Genomic DNA, 13,153 nt, shown 5'->3' with positions numbered 1-13,153 from the left:
GAAAGCGTTCGGAAACACACGTCACTGCTCCCGGCGCAATCGGCGACCACGATGCCACAGACGAGAGTGAGAAGGGGAGAAGGAGGTACACTGCGGGCCATACGCGGGTCTCAGAGCTCTCAGCGCGCTTCTCGTCAGTCGGACATATCCGCTAAGGCGTGGTATCGCGGAAGCATAAAGTTATGTGAGAAGGCTGGGCGAAAGGTGTTCGCGAAAACCTTGGAGAGAGAGCCTGAAACGTCAAACCGTCTGCGCCGGCGCACGGAGCTGAGCCCCTTGTAAGCAAGATAGGTGTATCGGAGACAGAGAAATGTGCACACCACGCCCCCGTTCACGGCCGCCACGCTTAGCACAAGTAAGCACAGGATTCTTGGCAAACGTAGCGCCGTGAGGACGGTTTGGATGAGCGCTGCGATAGATGTCCATGAAGGGCCCGTGTCACGGATGTGCGCGCGTGCGGTGGCTGCGACAAAGGCGGCATTCTGCACCGCTCCAAGAGCACAAAGCAGCGCGGCGAACAGCAGAAACAGAATAAAGTAGCACATGTTACCCTTACCGATGCACGCTCCCACGGCACCACAATGGTGGTCGAAGTCGTCTACTTCAGTGCCGCAATGACTGCAGCGGCAGCTTAGAGCTGTGGGCACCTCCACAAAGCCGGGATCGGCAACGAGGAGAAGAAAAAGAAGCGCCACGGCGCCCATGCAAAGAAACAGCTCAAGAAGCACCTCCAGCAGAAGTGTATTGCCGTCGTGGGAAGCAGTGAAGAGTGGCGTCAGCACAACAGCTGCAAGGTGCGCTACAACGAGTGCGGGGATACCAATAAGCAGGACGAGACCTCCCACGCAGTCACTCGCAACGTTGAAGCCGCAGATGGTGCGCCGCCCTCGCTTACCCCCCCCACTCCAAGCTGAGCGGCGCGGTGTCGGCGTTCATGTGCACCCAAGCAACGATCGCGGTTGTGTGGGCCGCCGCCAAGGAAGCGTTACGGCTGCGACTGACATGAGTCGGCGAGGATAACCGTAGAGAAGAACAAAGAGTGGGGACTAGTTTGAGGCGTACGGCATAGGGGCGGCGCGCACAGCAAAAGGTGTGTGGGCGTTCAGCGCAGTTGTCACCTGGAGCACCATGCTTACAGCCACAGAGGTTACGAGAGTTATTCTACCGCGACCGCGAAAGCATGCACATCTGTGGTTGTGCATCGAAGATGGAGGCGGTGCGTGAGAGAGCTGTGCGGTACCTCACTCGCTCACGCCTAATGCCGATCACGGAGAATTCACCTTGTGCGTGTGAATATAGCATGAGACATCAAGGCGGCCATGCTGACATATGCGTGCCGAGGGTCAGAGTGTCATAGAACCTCTCACGTTCAAGGTCTGCGTAGATTTGAGCCCACACGAGATGGGGAAGGCTCAAGTAACGACGGCCTCGTCACTGACTCCTGCCACTTCTGTTGGTATTCTGTTTGCCTTTTTACACCACATCAAACGGTTATGTCAGCGATCGAGCTGATTACGATTAAGGCTCCTCCCAAACCGAAGAAGAAAGAGGGAAAAAGGGACGGTACATGCTTGCTTGCGCACAATTATGCTCCTGTGCCTCTCTGTCGTGTCTTTTCCTTCCCCTCGCGTCGCCATTGCGTGGCACACCTGTCATTGCTTTCGCCGCTCTCGCATGGTCACTGTCTGCCATCGCGCGCGAACACATACCGGCGCATTCGTGCACACAGAGACAGACACGTCCCTTTTCTGAGAGTCCGCTATTATCCTTGGATTGCTTCCTCACCCCTTCTCACGTAATCCGATTGCGCCGAGGTGCGTAGGACATCTCTGCACCTGTCGATGTGTGCGAGTGGGGTCTTGAAATTGTGCGTGAAGCAGTGCTCGATGCGAGAGGGATGGCGTGGGACGATTCTCACGTCCTTAGCAACTCGCAGGCCACAGAGGCGTTGTCTAGTGCCCGCGACCACGACCATCAAAACCACGGCCACCACCACGGCCACCAAAGCTTCCACGGCCACCGCCACCGAAGCTGCCTCGGCCGCCACCGAAGCTGCCTCGGCCGCCACCCATGCCGCCGAAGCTGCCGCGACCGCCGAACCCGCCGCGACCACCACGGTCGGCGCCGCGGCCACCGCCACGGCCACCACGACCACCACGACCGCGCGGCTTCGGTGGTTCGGTGAAGACACGGAGAGGCGTAAACTGCGTAGGGGAAATGAACACTTTATCGCCCTCGCTGAGGGACGCCGCCTGCACGCCTGGCGATGGTTTCACGGAAAACATGACATCCGTTGTGTTCCCGAGAATCTCCTCAATTTTGCCGATTTTCGCCTTATTTTCGGTGTACACAAAGGCGTTGAAGCGCGGCACCACACCGTGCGCCGTAACCCTGTAAACTAATTCGCCCTCTGCGGCGTTCATGAAGGTGCCGACCTCCTCCACGTTCTCCGGCGGGTCAGGCTCGGACATGTGACCGCCACGGCCGCCACCTCGACCGCCGCCACCGCGGCCGCCACGGGTGCCTCCAAAGCCGCGGCTTCCACCACCGCGGTCACCACCGCCACGTCCTCCGAATCCTCGGGGCATAATTCCTCAATTCCACGTGAAGCTGCTGCAACTTACGGTTTTGTGTACGTGGGGGCAGTGCGAAGCGGCGTTGCCTGCGACGCCAAGTGTAGCGGTGGAGAACCAAGAGAGGGAAAAAGAGATAGATAGCGAAGCTGGGGTGGAGCGAGGCGGGCTGTGCTGCTGGCAGAAGGCGAGCGGCCACCAGGAATAGCGCCTGCCGTTGTGCTACATGTGCTGGGCACTCCACTGAACGACAGAGGGCCTGCCGGAGCGAAGAGAGGGCTTGAACGACCGCCCGAACTCATTATTGGCAGCGCACGCGCGGCGCCGAGTGGAGAATATCCTTAGCCGAAGCGGAACGCCCCTGTGGCCTCGGCGGTTGGAGGCCGCAAACACAAGCGAGCACGTCGAAGGCCGCAGACATATACGTGCAGACATGAGGTAATCCTCCCGCCTTTTTCTCGTACTTGAAAGTGCCTGTTGTGTCTGCCCTACAGCGTGTGTTCGGCCGCACTCTGCCTCTCCTGCCGCAGGAGGCGCCGGAGGGGGGGGGCACATCCAGTAGTGCAAAGCAGCCGCACACACACGCGGTACAGCGATGCGCCGCCTTCGTCGTCTCGGCACACTCTCCACGCCAAACTCGACCCACCGGCTGAGCAGGTCGCCACACAGTGCAGCCCTCCGGGGGGTTCGGCCTCCCCCGCCAGCAGGCAGTGCGGGGGCCACCTGGAATGCGTTCGAGCCACGTTGCCACCTTCGCCTATCGTATGGATGGCGCAAGCTTGTTCACCGCCGCAGGTCGCTCTGATCTCCCTACGCCGTAGGCGCTTGGCCACGTCACCGCCAGCAGTGGCGCTGCACTCGCATGGGGTTGGGGGAGGGGAGTGTGGGGCTGCTCAGCTCCTCCCCACACAGAGCACGGCTGCTGGAGGCTGAGGGGCCACGCACTGTGGTGTTCTCCCCCACCCTTTCCCCGTCGTGAGGGGTCATGAGGGAAATTTGAAAGCATAAGATACATGAGTGCTCTCTGCGGTGCCGGCAATACACAGTTCCAGCGTACTCTCAGCTGATGGTTCCACAGCGTAAAAAAAAAAGAAACGATAATGTCGACTCTGGTGTGTGATGAGCATGTCCGCCGCATGGCAGGCGAGTAAAGGGATCGGCCGCCGTTTTGTTTTGCGGGAGCCGACACCTAACTCTCTGCCTCATTCAGCGCGCTTTATGACCGCAGAAGTAGCCAAGAAGAAACGCTGTCCCGACGAGCAGAAGCGTCCCCTTATCACAGCGCATCATGAGGAAGGCAAAGGGGCAGTGCGGGCACTTGCCCCCGTTCTCGGCGGCGTGCTCATTCGCTTGCACCTTCGCGGCTCGTGCGAGGGAAGGGCACTGCTTGCTGTTGGGCTTTCCACCGGGTAGATCCAGCACCTCCGCAGGTACCGCTGGGTGGCTTGCAGGCAGGGAGGGAGAGGCTGCAGCATCTGTTACGCGGTCCGCAGCGACAGTGCGCATTGGTCGACTCGCCTTGCGTTCTTTTTCCAGGGCTGCCATAATATCGACGAGTGTCTGCGCCTGCCCGGCCGCCACGCCCGTTTTGTCGACAAGGAAGCTCGTTGTAGCGGCGACCAGAGTAAGATAGTTGCACTCTGTCGGCATAAAATGCAGCTTGTCGGCGTTGGCGAAGATAAGGTCCAGCGCTTTGGGAAGCGATGGCAGTGTGGCGGCTACGTATCGCGTGGGCGTGTCCCCCTCGTCGTTCTGCTCATCCGGGCGAACGCCGTTGAGCACCAGCAGCACAGCGATGTCGAGCTGGCTATCGGGGAGCTTGTAGTCCCCATTCACGGCCTGTGCAAGTCGGTAGTGCAGGGTATAGTGAAGAAGGTTGTCGTGTTGTGCATCGTTGAGCTGAACCATCGCGTTGTTCTGAAGCAGATAGCGCGCATCCTTGATTCGACCAAGGTTAACGGCGAACACGAGCGGGGTGTGCCCTTCGCTAGTAGCGCAGTCGATATTTACGCCTAGCTCCACAAGTGCCCGGACCGCCGCGCTCCGCCCGCGAAACGTGGCCGCATGCAGCGGGGTCCACTGGTCCGCGGCAGGGCGATCGAGGTCGGCGTTGTAACGCTTCAGCACCTCCAGCGCATGCACACAGTTGGCAATCGCTGCATAGTGGGCTGCTGTGAAGCCTAGTCGGTTCCCGGGTTCTTCGGACGCTTGGTTTGCATCGACGCCCACCTGCAATAACAATTCCACACCCTTCGCGTTGTGCCTGCTCGCCAGGGCGTGAATTGGGTACTGCCCATTAGGTAGCGGCCGGTTGCAGAGATTCAGGAATGACTTGTCCTCGACGACTTTCTCGATTTCGGCCGCGCTGCTGCCTACAAAATTGCACACGAGCTCCAGAGAGTCCATCTCTCCTTCGACGCAAGCGCAGAAGCGACGAAGGTCGTTGCCGCGAGGCGCCCGCAACAAAGGCCTCTCTAGGTCTGCTGCGTAGAGCAGCAAGTCATTCCTCTCCCAAGGATGGCGAGAATGTGCACGGTCAGGCAGTGGAGAAAGACGGGAAAGGGGAGGGGGTGAGAAGAACGGGCAAGACAGGACATCAGTGCCCGAAAGGGGAGGGGGCGTAAAGCTCCTAATCGTAAGAGTTGTCCGCAGCAGCTGATCTGCACGTACGCCTATCAGTGTGTGTCGGTCGAAGTATGAGAGAACGCATTAGTAGGCGCCCGCAACTCTTTGAACCAGATCCGCAGCAGCGCAGGGATTCGTGTGCGAGGATGTTCTGCTTTTTTTTTGTGATTTAAGGTGCCTCTTGTGTCTGCCCTACAGCGTGTGTTCGGCCGCACTCTGCCTCTCCTGCCGCAGGAGGCGCCGGAGGGGGGAGGGGGGGGGCACATCCAGTAGTGCAAAGCAGCCGCACACACACGCGGTACAGCGATGCGCCGCCTTCGTCGTCTCGGCACACTCTCCACGCCAAACTCGACCCACCGGCTGAGCAGGTCGCCACACAGTGCAGCCCTCCGGGGGGTTCGGCCTCCCCCGCCAGCAGGCAGTGCGGGGGCCACCTGGAATGCGTTCGAGCCACGTTGCCACCTTCGCCTATCGTATGGATGGCGCAAGCTTGTTCACCGCCGCAGGTCGCTCTGATCTCCCTACGCCGTAGGCGCTTGGCCACGTCACCGCCAGCAGTGGCGCTGCACTCGCATGGGGTTGGGGGAGGGGAGTGTGGGGCTGCTCAGCTCCTCCCCACACAGAGCACGGCTGCTGGAGGCTGAGGGGCCACGCACTGTGGTGTTCTCCCCCACCCTTTCCCCGTCGTGAGGAATCGTGTGAATAATCGGAAGAAAAAGGGAGCAGAGGTGTTGGAAGGAGAGGAATGAGGGCTGCAGAGAGACACGAGCGTCGGTGCATGGGGTTTTCGTGCGGCATGCTGCAGTCAAGCGTGCGAGCGCCAAACGTGGTGCTTGCTTGTGCAATAAACGGGAGAGTTGGTGAGCGGTAGAAAAAAAAAACACCGACAATATGGCGGGCGCACAGACGTCGGTGAGAGGCGAGGAAGACGTGGCTGCGCCTCTTCGGATGTCAGCGCAACCACGTTGACGGATGATGTGTTGCGCTCTTCCTTGTATTCCAAGTTCGAGTCGATATCGGTCCATCACAAATAGCGGAGAAAGATATTTTGTATGCACCATCGAAGGGGAATGGGGATGGGCTGAGAAGATCCACAGAGCCGCAGACAAGAGAAATAAAATAAATACATCCACGATGACCCCAACACCACAGATGCCGCTGCTTCTTCACCTCCTCCCCAGCTTTAACAAAACGGGTTTGAGTGTTTCAAGACCACATGTGCATGAGCGTCTCCTCACATGCCATCAGTGCGCCAAATCACGAGGCCGGCACACCGCCCTGGTCGAGAAAGTCAGCGATTGCCGATGGCCACGGCAGAGCAGAGATCTGGTCGCCGAAGCGTTGCGCGGCAGTCGTGTCCATCGTGAAGAAGATTCCGAGCTGCCGCCAAAGGTCACGGGAAACGCCGCCCTTGACGTTGGCCACTGCCCATGCCTTCCACTTTGCGTAGAGGTCGTTCTTGCTGAAAAAGACGTCCCACGCGCTGAGTGCAGTTGTCAGCGTCATGCGGCGATCCTCCTCGCCGCGGATGTAGTCGTACAGATAGTTGTACATGAGCAGAAAAGAGCCGCCGCTCTCGCGAACATCCTTTACCCATTCGGTGACGTTTTGGCGCATCTGTACGATGGACTCGATGCCGTGGGCATACACGGATATTAGCCACTCAGACCGCATGATGCAGCCTTTCTGAGTGGCGCCCAACTTCCACAGGAGCACCATGCACTCTAAGGACGACTCCTCGACGCCGACCTCACTCAGGAATTGTGCCAGTCCCTTACCACTAATGGTGTCAGACTGGGCGGACTTGTCTAGAGCATGAAGTCGGTCAAAAACCAGCTCCATGTCGCTTCGCGCTCCCTTGGAGACGAACTGCATCGCAGGCCCCTTCGTGGCTGACGCCGCAGCGGTTGACACGATTCGCTCCCGAGCGAAGCTCACGGACGCCCTGGGGCGGTTGGCGTTCTTCATGTTCGTTTCGCGTCTGTAGAAGAAGACTTTGTGGAAAAGTCGAAGGTGTGCGTCCGCCGCGATAGCGCACGGCGAGAGAAGGGAGAAAGGGCCAGGGAAACAAAAAGTGTCGGTTGAGGTGTTGCCGGATCCCTGCTTCCCGGCATTCCTGCTGGCGGGAGTGCCGTGAACAGAATGGCAGCGTGCCTGTGGGTGCCGGAGGCGTTTACAATCATTGCACCGTTTGCTCCAGTGCTCGCCTCAGAGTGGCCAAGGGGTCTCAACCGTGAGACGGCACTCGGTGAGCGGGATCAAAAAACACAACAACAACTACGCAGCCAAAGTAGTGTGTGCGCATGCGTGCCTGTGTGCGCTGCATCACCCACACGCACACTTCCGCGCTTAACGCGGTACACGGCCATTAGCTGCTGCCCCTTACTTCAGAGAAACACCGTAAGAAGGGAAGGGGGGCGATCACACTGTCACTGAACCGGACACGTAGCAGCGCACACGCACGCACACCTTCCTCTCCTGCGCCGCGTCGTTGAGTGAGGAGGTGCGTGCGTCTGTGTGTGTGCGTGTGTGTGTGTGTTTGTGTGCGCTGCCTTAAGAGTCCTCCGAGGCGGTGATACACGCGGCACTGAGAAGAAGAGAGAGGTGGTAAGAAAAATGTGCCACAGGGAAAAGAAACAACGCCATGAAGCGCAAGGCTGACACACCGCCGAGGGGGCGCGAGGGCAAAGGACAGTCACGCACCGACTAACAGAAAGAAAGAACATGAGCAGGGTAGAGATGGCGACCTGTGAGTAACGTAAAGAATATGGAAGGAGGAGGGGTATATGCACATGTACCGCTCCACGTGCGTGAAGGGGAATTTACGAGCATGTGCGCTTGGGCTGCTACGGTGGGGCAGGTGCGTGAGAGGCATATGTTGAGAGAGCGGAAACAAAGTCACGGTGAGGGCGAGGACGGTGACGCAACGGGAGGCGGCCCCTCCTCGGGTCTATGGGTATGGCGATGGCCGCCACCACCGCCACTGCGGAAGCCCTTCTTGGCCATAGGCTGGGCATCAATTCACATCAAGATAGACAGGCAGCTGTGTGCGCGCCACCGCGACGACGCGTGCGATGAAAAGTTGGGCGCCGATGCCGCCAACTCACACTGCCGCCGTCTTCAGCTTGTCAGCCAAGTACGAGTGGTAAGCGATGGGTCCGCTTGCCTGCATGACGCGAACCCATCGACGACGACGTATGCTGGTGGAGGCGGTGGCGCTCAGCTGCAGGTCTGCACCGACGCCGTCTGCATACACCCATCCTTGTGGATCGTCCTCACGGTGGTCGTGCTGCCACTCCGTCGTCCAGCGCCAGGCATGCGGGTCCGGTAGAGAGCACGCCTCACGTTCCTGTGACTCGGTCGGGTCTTCAGCGGAAAAGTGAAACAGACCGTCATCGACGATTGAGGCAGGAGTCCATTGACCACTGGCTCGACGCACTTCGTTCTCGTAGCAGGAGAAGATAGTGGCGTACGGGGCGTCACGCAAGCCGAGAGCGCTCAACTCGGCGCTGTTACGCTCATAGTAGACCTGCAGCAGCACTGCCGTTAGCTTGCCAACGGCGCATCCCTCGTAGTAGAGTGGAATGTGCAGCAGCACTGGTTCAGCCAAGGTCACCGACTTCAGCGGAAAGACGCCGGAAGCAACCAAGGCGTGCTTGTGCGCCTCCGCCGGCCCAATCCTGTCCAGTAGAGAGAACGTCAGCGTCTGCAGTCGGAGGTACTCTGTGTGGCTGACACACGGGTAAAGGGCCGTGTGCGTCGAGTCCGGGATAACGTAGTCGCCGTCTTGCGGGGAAAGCCGGAACGTGGTTGGGGAGCCCTCCAAGACATCCAGCGACACCTGCAGCTCCGCACACCTGGTGTGCGGGAGCCGCACACCCTTGATTGTCACACGGCTCAGGAGCAACCGCACGCGCGGCACACCTTCGGCAAACAAGCTCAGGAAGGAGCGCTGGCAAAAGATGTCGGCGGAGAAGAACACATTCGCAAACGTGAGCGCCCGCGACGTCGAGTAGACCGACATGTCCATGCGCGACACGCTGGGACGGACAGCGTAGAAAACGCGAAGAGGTGACGGTGCGCTGGAGAGGGTCGTGCTGGGTTCCATCTCGCGCATGTTCGACATGAGGTTGTCAGCAAGGATTTCCCGAATGAGCGCATCTTCGGAGCTGAAGTCGCCGCCGAAGTTGAAGGAGCCGGAGACGATAAAGTAGTCGAACCGCATGGAAATATCCACCGACGTCTTTACAAAGGGAAAGCCTGACAGCAACGAGCGAATGCACGCCGCCCGGCTCTGCGTGGTGTAGGCGCCGGGTTTCGCGTTGACCAGAATTACACATAGAGAGGACTCGTTGATTCGCAGCGAACACCCCGCGGCGGTGAAGTCGCCGTGATGCACACCTTCCTTCCGCAGCGACAGAGACTCCAGCAGCTGAATGTTTGTCACTCGGACAATGAAGGAGCGCTTGCAGAGAACCAGCATGGCATTGCTGGTGTGGCGCGTATCCGACGAAAGGGCTGTGTTGGCGAGGACAACGTACGTCGAGGCGCCAATGTACGCAAGAAAGTAGCTCGCCAGCTCATCGTTTCCAAGCAGCGACGCTGGCACGTCAATGACGCCGATGACATAGATTTCGCGCTGATCCTTTGGGAAGAAGCCGCTGAACACCGCCATGCTGCGCGGCAGTGGCTTCCCCTCCAGCGAGAAGCAGCCGTACCACATGTCGATCACCTCATACGGCATACGCGCCACTGTCATCTTTACCTCGCCAGTGACAGAGATGTCTCTGTTGCCGGGCCGCTGCAGCGTGGTGCCTTTGACGGTGATGGAGACGTCGTTCTCACCGTCCACACAGAGAGACGGGCACCAGAGCACGGAGTTGCGCCGCATCAGCATTGCCAGTTCGAAGAACTGCTGGCGGCGCGCCGTGGAGCCGAACTCGAGCGCGTAGCGATGTGGGGCGTCGAGGAAGTACAGCGTCAACCGTCGCGAGTGCCGAGGGTCCTTCTCCACGCGGAAGAGGTTCACGCTGGAAAGGTCGAAGGACTTGACGCCGGCCGTGTCGAGGTTGCGAAAGCGACCACGAAACATGTCGATCTCACAGACGCATGACGTTTTCTGCCCCGTCGGGGAAGCCTCGGTCAGATTGACCGCGCGAAACGGCTCGTGCAGGTAGCGGTTGTTCGGCAACGCATGCGATCTAATGACGAGCTGGGCGGTGCGGTCATTCGGCGCGTAGATCTCGGGCCGCTCGCTCGACTTCGTAAAGAAGTCTTTAGGCGTCACGTGGGTCCCGTTGATGATCGCACCTCGCCTATTCGACAATGCAGGCGCCTCTTTCCCGCTTACAGGCGGCGGCGTCGGCGACTCAGCCGAGGCTTGAGATACGATCAGTGATCCTCCTGATAGAGCAGCGCGCCGCTTCACCGATGGGGTCGAATCTGCTGTCAAGGACGCCGGTACGACCGCCCTCGTCGATGCATTTGTGGCGATCCGTGAAGATGGCGTCGACGCTGGTGACGAGAACGCGTCCTGCACCGGCGCTTCTTTCCTCGGGGACTCAGTGGCGGGGGCCGGTGTAGCAGGCGGCTCGCTTACCGACTCGTCTAGAACGATGTCTGGGTCAGCGAGCAGCTCGTCAGCGTCGCCGTCCCTCGTCAACGGACTTGTCGTCGGCAGTTCAAGAGCGGAGTCCTCAGTGAGAATGTCGTCGAGGTCAGAGTCTGCTGGCGCGGCAAGCTCGACTTCCTCGTCTAAGATCAAGTCCTCGTCAGCGCTCTCGTAGCCAGACTGCAGGACAAGGTCGTTGTCGACGTCTTCGGCGTTCGGGTCAGTGCAGACGACAAACGCGGAGTGGCTCTTCTGAATGGCGGCGCGCACAGTGACTGGCAGCTCCGTTGCCATGTCCGCGACAGCAGGGGCACTCCGCTCTGTCTCTGGCACCGCCGCCAGCGCGGCGGCGGTGTTTGATGCCGTCGTGTTGAGGCGCCCCGAAGGGTTTGCTACGGCGAGCGAATGCGACTCCGCGTCGTCCTCGCTGCTGTCCAGCGAGGCGCTGGTAGCCTGCTGCTGCTGCTGCTGGTTTTCCTTCATGCGCGTCTTGGCCGTGCTTTGCTCCTGCTCCAGTGCTGCCACGAGCTCTTGAATCCGCTCCACCTTTTCGCCGTCCGGCGGACTGCCTGAAGCGGCTAGGCCGTGAATGCGCTGCAGCAGCTCATCGATGCGCCGTTCCTTCTCTTCGTTGGCTCTGCGCAACTTCTCAATCTCCTCCGCCTGCGCGCTCAGCTTCACCTCTAGCTGGTGCATGTACTCCTCGCGCTCCTCCATCAGCCTCTTGGTGTAGGCCAGCTTCTCCCCCAGAGACGAGGTGAGCTCCTTCTTGACGGCCTCGCTCGCCGCTAGCTCCTCCTGCAGCCGCTCCCGCTCATTCATCGACGCGTTCGCGAGTTGGCTCTTGAGCGTCCAAATTTCCTTCTGCAGTGCCGCAATGACCTCGTTGTTGTTCGTCTCGTTCACGACCGCCTTGTTCACAATCTTTTTGGCCCGCTCTGCGTAGCGCAACGTGCTCAGCGTCTCCTCGTACTGCAGCGACGAAGGGCTGATAGTGGCGAGCATCACCGTCTTCGAGTTGCCGCCGAGGTTGTCCTTTAGAATCCACGTCAGCGTTGAGTCACGGTAGGGAATGTGGCGACTCCTGCCCGACTCTTCCGCCTCGGCGAGAGCGCTGATGACTTTACCGAGGCAGGTGAGCGATTTGTTTATGGTGGCACCCTCCGTCAGCAGCTTCCCGGTTGCCAGCGTTTTCGACGCCCTCTCGCTGCCGGCGAGGTCGACGAGGTTCAACCGCGACGTCTTTTGTGTGATGAGGTTGCCTTTCTGCTGCTTCTGTGTGAGCGTGATGGCGAAGACGGCGTGGGAGCGGCTGCTCGTCGCGTTCATCGCTGTTGAGGCGGTGGTTCGCACCTTGTTGCCGTCCCTCATCAAATTCAGAAACTCGTAGGGCGTGCTGACCACGAACTTAGCAAGTCCCTCGATAAAGGGGCCATACTTTGGATGCTCTCGCACACGCAGCCGCGTGTCGTCGTAGCCGCCCTGGGTGGGGCGCAGTAGGCATCGTACCTTCTCCTTGTAGATTTCGTAGTAGGACACCTCCACGCACACTTCAATGTTCTGCTCGCGTAGCGCGACGGATTGCTCAAACAGGCTCTGGGCGATGCGCGGGATCAGCCCGGGATCGTCCTTGTCACGGCCCATCATGCAGTACGTCTTTCCGCTTCCCGTCTGTCCGTAGGCGAAGATGCAGCCGTTGTAGCCGGTCATGATGTGCTCCAACAGTTCCGCCCCGATCGCATTGTAGACGTACGCCTGTGACGCCTCGGCGTTGCTGGAGCCGTTCACGACCTGCCCGGTCGACCAGAGTGCGCTGTCGTACAGGAACTTGCCGCCGTAGCCGTCAACAGACCCCCGTAGCTCTACTTCGTTGCCGTTCATGCGGACGATAACTTCCGCGTTTGCCTTCAGCTCATGCTCGCTCATCGGGCGACACCGCACGGCGACCTTGACGGACATGGCCAACAGACGTTCTGCGTGGGAGCCCAGCCAAAATAAAGCGCGCGTGTGTGCGTTTGCGTGTGTATGTGTGTGTGTGTGTGCTGTGCGTGTTAGTTGGTTGCACGTCGAGCGGGAAGCGTGAAAGGAGCATCGGGAGGGAGAACAGAGAGAGGGATGGGGAGTGAGGCAATCATCGAGCGAGCGAGAGGACAGGAAGAGGGACATCGAGAGCAGTGATCGTACGCATCTGCACCTCCAGCCCGTAATGCACCGACAAGCGCCGCAATGCTGCTAGCAGAGCACTGGAGGGCAGTGGGTAGGAGCACTGCTACTTCACTGCCCATCGGAAAAATAAACAAGAAATAACGCACACGCGCAAGCACCAATCAATGCGCACACCGTT

The 13,153-nt window shown here is 59.7% G+C and overlaps 5 protein-coding genes across 5 annotated transcripts; all 5 read right to left on the bottom strand.

Moving 5' to 3' along the window:
* Nucleotides 1-134: 134 nt before the first annotated feature.
* LINJ_34_4130 (conserved hypothetical protein) lies at nt 135-704 on the bottom strand (the record flags this gene model as incomplete). The annotated part of the gene is made up of 1 exon (XM_001468733.1): nt 135-704. The coding sequence occupies one exon, from the start codon at nt 702-704 to the stop codon at nt 135-137; it is 570 nt and encodes a 189-aa protein (XP_001468770.1).
* A 1,248-nt stretch (nt 705-1,952) lies between these two features.
* LINJ_34_4120 (putative nucleolar protein family a) lies at nt 1,953-2,588 on the bottom strand (the record flags this gene model as incomplete). Its single annotated transcript, XM_001468732.1, has 1 exon — nt 1,953-2,588. The coding sequence occupies one exon, from the start codon at nt 2,586-2,588 to the stop codon at nt 1,953-1,955; it is 636 nt and encodes a 211-aa protein (XP_001468769.1).
* Nucleotides 2,589-3,779: 1,191 nt separating this feature from the next.
* On the bottom strand, nt 3,780-4,979 carry LINJ_34_4110 (hypothetical protein, unknown function; the record flags this gene model as incomplete). Its single annotated transcript, XM_003392742.1, has 1 exon — nt 3,780-4,979. One exon carries the CDS (start codon nt 4,977-4,979, stop codon nt 3,780-3,782), a length of 1,200 nt encoding a protein of 399 aa, XP_003392790.1.
* A 1,476-nt stretch (nt 4,980-6,455) lies between these two features.
* Nucleotides 6,456-7,166, bottom strand: LINJ_34_4100 (conserved hypothetical protein; the record flags this gene model as incomplete). Its single annotated transcript, XM_001468730.1, has 1 exon — nt 6,456-7,166. One exon carries the CDS (start codon nt 7,164-7,166, stop codon nt 6,456-6,458), a length of 711 nt encoding a protein of 236 aa, XP_001468767.1.
* Nucleotides 7,167-8,301: 1,135 nt separating this feature from the next.
* On the bottom strand, nt 8,302-12,975 carry LINJ_34_4090 (putative Unc104-like kinesin; the record flags this gene model as incomplete). The annotated part of the gene is made up of 1 exon (XM_001468729.2): nt 8,302-12,975. One exon carries the CDS (start codon nt 12,973-12,975, stop codon nt 8,302-8,304), a length of 4,674 nt encoding a protein of 1,557 aa, XP_001468766.2.
* Nucleotides 12,976-13,153: the final 178 nt, after the last annotated feature.

This window comes from Leishmania infantum, chromosome 34 (genome assembly GCF_000002875.2).
Source record: "Leishmania infantum JPCM5 genome chromosome 34".
Classification (NCBI taxonomy): domain Eukaryota; phylum Euglenozoa; class Kinetoplastea; order Trypanosomatida; family Trypanosomatidae; genus Leishmania; species Leishmania infantum.
This window is presented reverse-complemented; position numbering and strand designations above follow the sequence as displayed.